At 50.7% G+C, this 12,301-nt stretch overlaps 1 protein-coding gene across 7 annotated transcripts in view; it reads right to left on the bottom strand.

Moving 5' to 3' along the window:
• Positions 1–641: 641 nt before the first annotated feature.
• LOC137440552 (melanopsin-like) overlaps positions 642–12,301 on the bottom strand; it is a 39,123-nt gene continuing 27,463 nt past the window's right edge. For 5 of the 7 annotated variants that reach the window (XM_068136774.1, XM_068136773.1, XM_068136775.1 and 2 more), the window contains 4 exons: positions 11,484–11,658; positions 9,408–9,494; positions 8,565–8,714; positions 642–3,358 (listed from right to left, as the gene is read on the bottom strand). In XM_068136774.1, coding sequence (XP_067992875.1) covers positions 2,969–3,358; positions 8,565–8,714; positions 9,408–9,494; positions 11,484–11,658 — 802 coding nt within the window. In that variant the 3' untranslated portion in view covers positions 642–2,968. Of the gene's footprint in view, positions 3,359–6,916; positions 7,003–8,564; positions 8,715–9,407; positions 9,495–11,483; positions 11,659–12,301 lie in introns of all 7 variants that reach the window. The other 2 variants (XM_068136777.1, XM_068136776.1) reach the window with 2 other exon arrangements.

Raw genomic sequence — 12,301 nt, 5'->3', positions numbered from 1 at the left:
TAGTGTGCTAACACAGAGGCCTGCAACATTTCTCTGCAGTGTGTTGGTCAGTTTAGGATTCAGACTCAGTCAGTAGGTTCCTGAAACAAAACCCACCTGGATGTAAAATTCTTTCTGATGTGTTTCATGAGGTTATCCTCTCTGCTGCTCTCTCGTTTGGCATTCTAGCCTACAACACTTTAAGTCAATGTTAATCTGGCATCAGCTTCAGAAGCAATGGCATCAGTTGTATATAATACCAATAGTATAACAGGGAAAAAAAACTCCTTTTCACATACCTGAAGCCCACTAGTATCACAGTACCACAGTACATTACAGGTCGGAAGGGACCTCCAGAGATCATCCAGTCCAACCCCCCTGCCACAGCAGCATCACCCAGGGCAGTCTGCACAGGAATGCATCCAGGGGGGATTGGAAAGGCTCCAGAGAAGGAGAGTCCACAACCTCTCTGGGCAGTCTGCTCCAGGGCTCTTCCACCCTCACCCTAAAGAAGTTTCTCCTCATGCTGAGCTGAAACATTCTCTGGTCAAGTTTGTCACCATTGTGCCTTGGCTTATTGCTGTGTACCACCCAAAAGAGCTTGGCCCCCTCCCCTTGACCCCCAGCCCTCAGCTATTGATAGACATTGATCAGATCCCCTCTCAGCCTTCTCTTCTCCACACTAAACAGCCCCAGGGCTCTCAGTTTCTCTTCCCAGGGGAGATACTCAAGTCCCCTAAGCATCCTCCTGGCTCTCCCTTGGACTCTCTCCAGCAGGTCTCTGTCTCTCTGGAACTGGGGAGCCCAGAACTGGACACAGGATTGCAGCTGTGGTCTGAGCAGGGCAGAGCAGAGGGGCAGAAGAACCTCCCTAGCCCTGCTGGACAATATTTATTGATTTATTAAAAGAAACCAAACAAACAAACAAAGCAAAACCAACAAAAAACATCCCTCCTTGTTTAATATAAACAACATTTACCACAAAAATGTGATGTGAAGAGCCATCGACTTCTTTGCAGGCTATTAACTATTTGTATGCCATGAATCTCCTCTGAAGAGACAAAGTGCTAAAGCAGCCAAGGCTTTATTCTTAGCACTGACTTGTTAAGCCAGCTGTGAAGAGTCACCCTGTGAAGCACAGAGCCATTAGGATCCATATTCAACCAAGTCTGTAATTGAAGGTGCTCTAAATGCTACTACAGGAGATAGTGTAGGGTTTAGCAGGGAGAATCTTGCATCTCCACATTTAGGGCAGGTAAGGTCAATACACCTAGCACTGAACTTCAAGCAGTCCCTTCCCCAGGTCCACCATCAGCTTGTTTACAACTAGCAAGCTGCCTATTTAGAAAGAAAACCAATCCAATGCTGAAAATAACTTGATTAAAGGATGGTTCAGATCATGTAACTCCCTGTGCTGTCACTGGGACTGGTGGAAGGTGTGGGCCCATCGCACATCATAGAATCACAGACTTGTCAGGGTTGGAAGGGACCTCAAGGATCAGCCAGTTCCAACCCCCTGCCATGGGCAGGGACACCTCACACTACAGCAGGTTGCTCACAGCCACATCCAGCCTGGCTGCAAAAACCTCCAGGCATGAGGCTGCCACCACCTCCCTGGGCAACCTGTGCCAGTCTCTCACCACCCTCATGGGGAAGAACTTCTTCCTAACATCCAATCTGAATCTACCCACTTCTAGTTTTGCTCCATTACCCCTAGTCGTGACACCCTGAAATAGTCCCTCCCCAGCTTTCTTGTAGCCCCCATCAGATATTGGAAAGCCACAAGAAGGTCTTCTTGGAGCCTTCTCTTCTCCTGTCAGTCTGTCTCCATAGCAGAGCATCTCCAGCCCTCTGCTCATCCTCATGGCCCTTCTCTGGACACCTTCAGGCACCTCCAGATCCTTCCTCTAATAGGGGTTCCAGAACTGGACACAGAGCTCCAGGTGTGGTCTCAGCTGAGTGGAGCAGAGGGGAAGAATCACCTCCCTCGACCTGCTGGCTATAGCCCCCTTGCCCTGCTGGCTATGCACCAATCTCCAGCAGAGAGCTGCCCAGACAGGCATGTTCTCCCATGCACTGGTGGCAGAAACATTCAGCAGCTTTCCCTGCTCTTGTTTGGACATTTTTCCTTCTGCTGGCACCTCCACCTGCGTGAAGGACTCCACAAGTCAGGGCCCCAGGAGCAGGGGGCAGGGTCGGCTGATGCCACTCAATCATGCTGGCAGACCTTCCACTGCTCTTTTCTTGCAGCATAATATGAAAGAAAGCCTCTTCTCATACTTGAGATGGTGTTACAGTTCAAAGGGGGAACTTTAACCTAGTCCCTGACTGCAAAGACTGAAAGCAAAATAAATTACCATTGGATGTAAAAGGAAAATCATGCTGAGGTCTGTAGAACTCATTGGCTTCCTAATGGGGATATAAAGCAGTGGTAGAAACAGCTCTCTTCTGTAACTCGTGCTTGCAACCTTGCTTTCCCTCTCCTGTGGCCTTGCCAGGGGATCTCTGTTCTGACATCTGTGTGAGGTAACAGGAAGGAGGGAGGCAATGGTGCAGGAGGTGAGCAGTCCTCCTGGATCCACCCAGGGGGGTCTGAGGAGTTTCTGTGTTGTCTATAAATGGTCACTATCTATCTATGGTCCATCAATTGTATAGTCTGTACATAGTCACAGCATTTCCTATTCCTAGGTTGTTGTTTGCTTGTAAACAGAGCTTCATTTGCTTCCACCCCAAACTGAGCTGCTCTGAGTGATTTTAGTTTGGGGGGAGTGGGGGGTAGATCTCCAAATTAGTTGGGGGGTGTGTGTGTGTTAATTTCAACCCATCACAGGTGGTCTGGACAAAGACAAATCTGAAGGCTGCCTAATGACTACCATATCAACATACACCAAGTTCTGATGACCTCACCTACTAGGCTTTGGTTATCTGGAATCACTCAGCAGAGAAGATGCCAAGGAAATGACTACTGGAAAGCTCGCTTGTGACAAAATCAGGACAGGAATTTCTCGAGCACATCAAGGAAGTCCATGGATGAGCTAAGCCCTTCCAAGTCCAGGAGATTGCTCTTTTTGTCCTGAAAGCGGAATAATTCGGTCTCCTCCTCTCTCAGTTCCTCCTGAAACAGGTTGGTCTCTGAGGTAGGGATGATGACAATGCGGGGGACGGTGGGGCTGGTGATGGAGCCCAGCAGGCCGTTAGCTGCGCTCTCCTTAGTCGCTGTCTGCGAAGCAGCTGAGTCTCCTCCTCTGCTGACACTGTGGCCGTTCAGACCAAGAGGCAGAGAAGCTGTTCTCAGGGAGCAGGTCACCAGTGTCTCTGGGAAACTGTGCACAGCTGGCTGCTCAAGCACCTTCTCCAAACAGCTGGAGGAGAGTGAAACCTGAAGCAGAGATGGAAACTTTAGTGCTGTCATACAGGATATAGAGTCACAGAATTGTTCGAGTTGGAAGGGACCCCGAGGATCTGCCAGTTCCAATCGCCCCTGCCATGGGCAGGGACACCTCACACTACAGCAGGTTGCTCACAGCCACAGCCAGCCTGGCTGCAAACACCTCCAGGCATGAGGCTGCCACCACCTCCCTGGGCAACCTCTGCCAGTCTCTCACCACCCTCATGGGGAAAAACTTCTTCCTAACATCCAATCTGAATCTCCTCTCCTCTAGCTTGGATCCATTCCCCCCAGTTCTATCCCTCCCTGACACCCTACAGAGTCCCTCCCCAGCTTTCTTGTAGCCCCCTTCAGATACTGGAAGGCCACAATTAGGTTTCCTAAACTGATACGGAAACCAGTATTTGGTATATTCATTGCTACCAGTCACTGAGCCAAACACTTGAGTTATTGACTGCAGAGAGGGACAGTGGCACTGGGACATCCTCAGCAAGCTTGCCGACAAAACCAAGCTGTGTGGTGCAGCTGACAGGCTATGAAGGGAATGGATCCATCCAGAGGGACCTGGACAGGCTGCAGAACTGAGCCCAGGACACCCTCATGATACTCAACCAGAGCAAGGGCAAGGTCCTGCAGCTGGGTCAGGGCAATCCCAAGCACTGATATAGGCTGGGCAGGGACTGGCTGGACAGTAGCCCTGAACAAAAGGCCTTGGGGGCACTGGTGGATGAGAAGCTGAACAGGAGCCAGCAGTGGGCACTTGCAGCCCAGAAAGCCAAACCAGAGCCTGGGCTACAGCAAAAGATGTGTGGCCATCAGGGCCAGGGAGGGGATTCTCCTCCTCTGCTCCACTCTGCTGAGACCACAGCTGGAGCTCTGGGTCCAGTTCTGGAGCATCTCTTACAGGAAGGATCTGGAGGTGCTGGAAGGTGTCTGACATACTGAGAGAGTTGGGGCTGTTCAGTCTGGAGAGGAGAAGGCTCTGAGGAGACCTAATTGTGGCCTTCCAGGATCTGAAGGGGGCTACAAGAAAGCTGGGGAGGGACTTTTGAGGGTGTCAGGGAGTGATAGGACTGGGGGGAATGGATCCAAGCTGGAGGAGAGGAGATTCAGATTGGATGTTAGGAAGAAGTTGTTCCCCATGAGGGTGGTGAGAGACTGGCACAGGTTGCCCAGGGAGGTGGTGGCAGCCTCATGCCTGGAGGTTTTTGCAGCCAGGCTGGATGTGGCTGTGAGCAACCTGCTGTGGTGTGAGCAACCTGCTGTGGTGTGAGGTGTCCCTGCCCATGGCAAGGGGGTTGGAACTGGCTGAGCCTTGAGGTCTCTTCCAACCCTGACAATTCTGTGATTCTGTGAAACTCAGGTTGTGCTGATATCTACAGCTTGGGAATTTTTTTTAGATGTTTTTGAGGTGTTTTTTTTAACGAAAACAAATTAAATAATTGGGTTTTGTTAAATGCAAAGGCTAGTGACTCCTCACCCATTTCACACTTACATTTCTATAACCAAGCATTTTTGGAAGTGCTATAACTGGAATTCAGTCATAGACTGAATAGTTAATGCTATTAAAACTTTAGAATTGGTGGACAACAGGTCCTGCATGGGACAGCAATGTGCCCTGGTGGCCAAGAAGGCCAATGGGATCCTGGGGGGCATTCACAGCAGTGTGTCCAGCAGAGCCAGGGAGGTTCTCCTCCCCCTCTACTCTGCCCTGCTGAGACCTCACCTGGAATATTGCATCCAGTTCTAGGCTCCCCAGGTCAAGAGGGACAGGGATCTGCTGGAGTGAGTCCAAGGGAAGGCTACTAGGATGATTATGGGACTAGAGCACTGCCTTGTGAGGAGAGGCTGAGAGCCCTGGGGCTGTTTAGTCTGGAGAGGAGAAGACTGAGAGGGGATCTGATCAATGTCTATCAATAGCTGAGGGCTGGGGCTCAAGAGGGAGGGGACAGGCTCTGCTCAGTTACTCCCTGTGATAGGACAAAGGGGCAATGGATATAAACTCCAGCACAGGAGGTTCCACCTCAACATGAGGAGGAACTTCTTCCATGTGAGGGTCCCAGAGCACTGGAAGAGGCTGCCCAGAGAGGTTGTGGAGTCTCCTTCTCTGGAGAGTTTCAAGGCCCTATCTGGATGCATTCTGTGTGACCTGTGCTGGATTCTATGGTCCTGCTCTGGCAGGGGGGTTGGACTTGACGATCTCTTTGGGTCCCTTCCAATCCCTGACATCCTGTGAGATAGAGATAGATAGATAGATAGAGAGAGAGAGAGAGAGAGAGAGAGAGGGATGAGAGAGAGAGAGAGAGAGAGAGAGAAATAGGGATAGAGATAGAGAGAGATGATAGAGATAGAAACAGAGATAGAGATAGCGATAGAAATAGAGATAGAGATAGAGATAGAGATAGAGATAGAGATAGAGATATAGAGATATATGCAGCAGTGTTTCTTTGGGGTTGGTTGGTTGTTGTTGTATTTAAGGGTGCACGGGTGGCCTCAAACACTCTGACCTTTGACAAGCAGATATTTATTCTCCTAGGATGAGTAGGGATGCATTGCATCTAGCTAACACACCACACAGGAATATTTGCTGAAAATATCATGTAAAGTAAATGAGGCTTTGAACACTCAGAGCAAACTAACTCCATTCACCACTGAAGGCCTCAGCATGAAGGGACTCTGTCAGAGAGTTACTTATCAAGATAATGCAAGAGATGTCTTGCAAAGGCAGAGTTTGCTGTTTGAGCCTCCTGGTGGGCTGTGCAGTTATGAAATTCCAGAAAGATTTCATCACTGAACATGCAGACCTCCTCAAACTTGTTTTCATCCTTCTGCCCTGAGAGAACAAAAGCTGGTGGCTCTCCAGGAGATGGAGATAGTGTCTGGGCTTTGCCACTTACCTACAGTCTTGGACACATTGGGCTACTGAGGGAAGGCAACAGAGTTGGGAGGTAGGTTTTAGTCCGTGTTGCCTGCCACCACACTTGAGGTTATTGCTTTTCCATCAATAGCAGTCATAACAATTGCAGAAAAGGAGCAAGGTTCCTGAGAACTTGATCTTAAGGAGAGACATGAAAGAAGGTAGGGCAGATGTGTGCAGGGTTATCAGAGGGCTGGAGAAGTCCAGAACAGCTTCTCCTTTAACTATGCTGTCTCTAGACAACTAGCTTCAGAGCTTTGGAAGGGAGCACACGGCACAGAGGCAGATACTGTGCCTGCCCAAGATGTGAGTGCTTGGTTGCACAGATCAGAGCAAACCCATGAAAGGGTGCCTTCAGCAAAAAGTGCATGCTCCTCAGCCCAGCCACACACAGGGGCTTGTAGGCCTACATCTGTCTTAAAGATGCAGCACTGGTATGTGCTGGACCTTCTGCTGCCCCTGCAAATCCTCATTGTGGACCTGGTGTTACAGTTATGGCAGAAGCTGACTGACAGGTGACCTACTGCTGCTCTCCCTGGCAGTTCCTCAGGACTGAGGTATTCTTCAACAGCATCATGCCAAGCACCAGCAAGGAGCATGATGCATGCACAGAAGGTGCACCGAGTACTCACCGACTCCTCTTTCAGTGAGGGAAAGGTGGCAGCTGCCAGACTCCCCCACCCTTAGGAGGGATGGGAGTTTCTTTCTCATCTTCCACCTCAACAAAAATAAAACATTTTAATGTACACTGATAAGAAGGAAAAGGGTGGCTGCTGTCACATCAAGCTCTGCTTTGCAGCCCTGCCTACAGAATAAACAGACTGCCACAACGTGGGAAGATCCAGAGCTGGGGGAGACAAAGAAGGCAGCTTCATAGAATCACAGAATCAACCAGGTTGGAAAAGACCTCAGACAATCATGAAGTCCAACCTATTACCTGTCACCCAACACCTCCTGACAACTAAACCATGGCTCCAAGTGCCACATCCAAGCCTTTTTTGAATGCCTCCAGGGACAGGGACTCCACCACCTCCCTGGGCAGCACATTCCAAAGGCCAATCTCTCTGTCTGGGAAGAACTTTCTCCTCACCTCCAGCCTAAACCTCCCCTGGCACAGCTTGAGACTGTGTCCTCTTGTTCTGGTGCTGATTTCCTGGGAGAAGAGACCAACCCCTACCTGGCTATAACCACCTTTCAGGTAGTTGTAGAGAGCAATGAGGTCTCCCCTAAGCCTCCTCTTCTCCAGGCTAAGCAACCCCACCTCCCTCAGCCTCTCCTCACAGGGCTGTGCTCCAGACCCCTCCCCAGCCTTGTTGCCCTTCTCTGGACACCTTCAAGTGTCTCAACCTCCTTCCTAAACTGAAGGGCCCAGAACTGGACACAGGACTCAAGGTGTGGCCTAACCAGTGCTGAGTCCAGGGCAGAATGACCTCCCTGCTCCTGCTGGCCACACTGTTCCTGATGCAGGCCAGGATGCCGTTGGCCTTCTTGGCCACCTGTGCACACTGCTGGCTCATGTTCAGCCTACTATCAATTAGTACCCCCAGGTCCCTCTCTGCCTGGCTGCTCTCCAGCAACTTTGACCCCAGCCTGTAGCACTGCATGGGGTTGTTGTGGCCAAAGTGTAGCACCTGGCACTTGGACTTGTTGAATGCCATCCTGTTGGACTCTGCCCATCTGTCCAGCCTGGCAAGATCCCTTTGCAGAGCTCTCCTACCCTCTAACAGATCAACTCCTGCTCCCAAGTTGGTGTCATCTGTAGACTTATGGATGATAGACTCAATGCCCTCATCCAGATGATCAGTAAAGATACTGAACAGGATGGGGCCCAGCACTTCTCACATTTGATGCTACTGACTATGTTTTAATACTGCTATAGAGATAGGAGCCGATTCTGGCTTCCCAAAAATGAACAACATGTCACAGTGAAAAAAACAAATATCATTGACATGTTCTTGACAGTCTCATTAATAGCAACAAAAGAAATAACAGCAAGGATGAAGATCACATCGGAATGAAGCCTACAGAGGAAACAGGTATACATAAAGGCTATCCAGCTTGCCCAGGGAGGTGATGGAAGCCTCATCCCTGGAGGTTTTGAAGGCCAGGGTGGATGTGAGCAACCTGCTGTAGTGTGAGGTGTCCCTCCCCATGGCAGGAAGGTTGGAACTGGCTGAGCTCCCTTCCAACTCTAACAATTCTGTGATTCTATTCAGGAACTGATGTACAAGATTAACATGGAAATGGAGAGTCCCTAGCAGGGACTTTTTGTTCCCTTACCTTTTCTGCTGTTGCTGCATCACAGCTGCAGGTCTTTGGGAGCAGGTCTTTCTTCTCCTGTCTCAAACTCGTTGAGAAAGAGTGGCTTCGGCGAGGCTGCAGTCTCTTATGAGCGGGCTCCACAGGGTCAAGCTCTACATCACTCCATGTCTAGTCACAGATGATGAAGGGTTTCAGACAGTTGCAGCCTCTCTCAAACACTCAAAGTTCTCTGGCAGAAACCATGCACAACCACAGAAAACAAAAGCTGTTCTAACACAGGACTCACAGTCAAAACTTTCCTGGGGTGAAGCTTGAATGTTAAGCACAGAATTGGCAGTGTTGGAAGGGACCTCAAGCATCATCCAGTTCCAACCCCCCTGCCATGGGCAGAGGCACTTTCCACCAGATCAGTGGATGGATCACTTTCCACTAGACCAGGGAATGGTTTAAAGCTAGAGGAGGGCAGATTCAGATTGCATGCTAGGAAGCATTTTTTCACTAGGAGGGTGGTGAGAGACTGGCACAGGATGCCCAGGGAGGTGGTGGCAGCCTCATGCCTGGAGGTTTTTGCAGCCAGGCTGGATGTGGCTGTGAGCAACCTGCTGTAGTGGGAGATGTCTCTGCTCTGTTGATCATTGAGGTCCCTTCCAACCCTGACCATTCTGTGAACACATTTCTCTGTCACTACACATTGTCCACAACCAGCAAACAAAGCACAAGTGCAAGCAAACAAGCAGACCCACGATCTCAAGGGGGATACAGATGTGTGTAGGTGCTTTGTTGGCTCAAAGGGCCAAGCAACCCCAAACAAAATAGACTCTTGCTTTAGTGCTAGGCTATGGCCACAGTGTGTTTACTAACCTCATACTGCAAGGACAACCTGGGGGTTTTGCAGCTGATGAAATCATCACAGCTGATAATGTCATGCACCATTGTGTAACCAGTGACCTGTGAATGGAATTGAATCAGCAGGGCAGATTAGCTCATTTCCACTTACAGTGGAGCAGAAATATTTATGCATTTATCTTAAAGGATCTGGAGGGGCTGGGAGGTGTCCAGAGCAGGGCCACAAGGATGAGCAGAGGGCTGGAGCTGCTCTGCTATGAGGACAGACTGAGAGAGTTGGGGTTGTTCAGTGTGGAGAAGAGAAGGCTCTGGGGAGACCTTCTTGTGGCCTTCCAGTATCTGATGGGGGCTCCAAGAAAGCTGAGGAGGGACTCTGTAGGGTGTCAGGGAGTGATAGGACTGGGGGGAATGGATTCAAGCTAGAGGAGAGGAGATTGAGATTGGATGTTAGGAAGAAGTTGTTCCCCATGAGGGTGGTGAGAGACTGGCAGAGGTTGCCCAGGGAGGTGGTGGCAGCCTCATGCCTGGAGGTTTTTGCAGCCAGGCTGGCTGTGGCTGTGAGCAACCTGCTGTAGTGTGAGGTGTCCCTGCCCATGGCAGGGGGTTGGAACTGGCTGAGCCTTGAGGTCCCTTCCAGCCCTGACAGGTCTGTCATTCTGTGTGGAGACTGCCTGGCAATGGCTCTATTCATTTTATGTTAAAGACTTAACTTGAACATCCATGGTCTCAGTAAGCATGTGAACAGCCTACATGCTGGTCTGAGGGCTTTTACTGATCACCAATCACCATGCATGAACCCCCAGAAAGGCTTTGCTCTAACAACCTCACATGACCCAAAAAAGATTAGCTACCACTCTCTGCTGCTGTTCCATTCTCCAATTTGGATTTTGTATTTGTAGAGCTGATTTTTCACAGGACTACAGCACCACACAACATTAGAGGTTGGAAGGGACCTCCAGAGACCATCCAGTCCAACCTCCCTGCCAGAGCAGCATCACCCAGGGCAGTCTGCACAGGAATGCATCCAGGGGGGGTTGGAAAGACTCCAGAGAAGGAGACTCCACAACCTCTCTGGGCAGCCTGCTCCAGGCCTCTGGCACCCTCTCTCTAAAGAAGTTTCTCCTCACGCTGAGCTGAAACCTCTCTGGTCAAGTTTGTCTCCAGTGTTCCTTGGCTTATTGCTGTGCACCACCCAAAAGAGCTTGGCCCCCTCCCCTTGACCCCCAGCCCTCAGCTATTGATAGGCATTGATCAGATCACCTCTCAGCCTTCTCTTCTCCACACTAAACAGCCCCAGGGCTCAGTCTCTCTTCACAGGGGAGATGCTCAAGTCCCCTAAGCATCCTCCTGGCTCTCCCTTGGACTCTCTCCAGCAGGTCTCTGTCTCTCTGGAACTGGGGAGCCCAGAACTGGACACAGGATTGCAGCTGTGGTCTGAGCAGGGCAGAGCAGAGGGGGAGCACAACCTCCCTAGCCCTGCTGGCCACACTTTTCTTGCTGCACCCCAGGATCCCATTGGCTCTCTTGGCCACCAGGGCACATTGCTGTCCCATGCAGAACTTGCTGCCCACCAGCACTCCAAGCTCTTTCTCCATGGAGCTGCTTTCCAGCAGGGCAGCTCCTAACCTGTCCTGGTGCCTGCTGTTATTCCTCCCCAGATGCAGGACCCTGCACTTGTCCTGACTGACCTTCCTGAGGTTTGCCTGCAGCCAGCTCTCAGCCTGTGCAGTTCTCACTGGATGGCAGCACAGCCTGACAGGTGTCAGCCACCTCCAGTTTTGTATCCTCAGGAACTTGCTGAGGGTCCTCTCAATGCCCTCAGCCAGGCTGTTGATAAAGATATTGAACAAAACTGAGCCCAGTACTGATCCCTGGGGAACACCACTGGCCACAGGCCTCCAAGGTGACTCTGTGCCACTGATGACAACCCTCTGAACTCAGTTGTGGAGCCAGTTTGTAATCCACCTTATGGACCAACCCTCTGTGCCACATGTCCTGAGCTTTTCTATGAGGATGTTATGGGAGACAGTATGGGGGAGTTGCACAAACAATTAGACTCATTTTCCTTCATGGAAACAAGAAAAGACTTACAGCTTCTCCAGTGGAAACTGATGAAATGCCAGTGCTCTTAGTCCTGCCAGCAAGAGACTGATGGCTGGAGAGAGAGGTCCTGAATGATGACTCATTGATAGAGCCTCGCAGGAGGTCATTCTTTGAGACTCGTATTAAGCACCTCAAGCAGGGCACAGCATTGTGGATGGTTCTCCTGGAGGACAATATGGGGGGGGTGGTGAGGGGGGGGAATGGGAGAGGAAAGAAACAAAAAGCCACATTAATGATGTGGCTTTGAAAAATCATGTGGCAACATGACCTCAGCATGACTTCTGTTTTGATTAGAACTCTTCAAGCTACCTGGAAACGGTGTGGTATGCCTGGTGGAAACTATTAAAGAGCAAAGTGGCACACTGACTGGGCAGTGACTGGCTGGAAAGCAGCCCTGAGGAGAGAGACTTGGGGGTCCTGGGGGAGGAGAAGCTCAACAGGAGCTCTCAGTGTGCACTTGCAGCCTGCAAAGCCAATCAGATCCTGGGCTGCATCAGGAGAAGTGTGGCCAGCAGGGCAAGGGAGGTGATCCTCCCCCTCTGCTCAGCTCTGGTGAGACCCCACCTGGAGTACTGCCTCCAGTTCTGGAGTCCCTATTACAAGAGGGATCTGGAGGTGCTGGAACATGTCCAGAGAAGGGCCAGGAGGATGAGCAGAGGGCTGGAGCACCTCTCCTGTGAGGACAGACTGAAGGAGTTGGGGCTGTTCAGTCTGGAGAAGAGAAGGCTCCCAGGTGACCTCATTGTGGCCTTCCAGTATCTGAAGGGGGCTACAAGAAGGCTGGAGAGGGACTGCTCAGGATCTCA

The sequence above is a fragment of the Melanerpes formicivorus genome, unplaced genomic scaffold, assembly GCF_026170545.1.
Source record: "Melanerpes formicivorus ecotype bairdi unplaced genomic scaffold, bMelFor1.0.p_v2 SCAF_4, whole genome shotgun sequence".
Classification (NCBI taxonomy): domain Eukaryota; kingdom Metazoa; phylum Chordata; class Aves; order Piciformes; family Picidae; genus Melanerpes; species Melanerpes formicivorus.
This window is presented reverse-complemented; position numbering and strand designations above follow the sequence as displayed.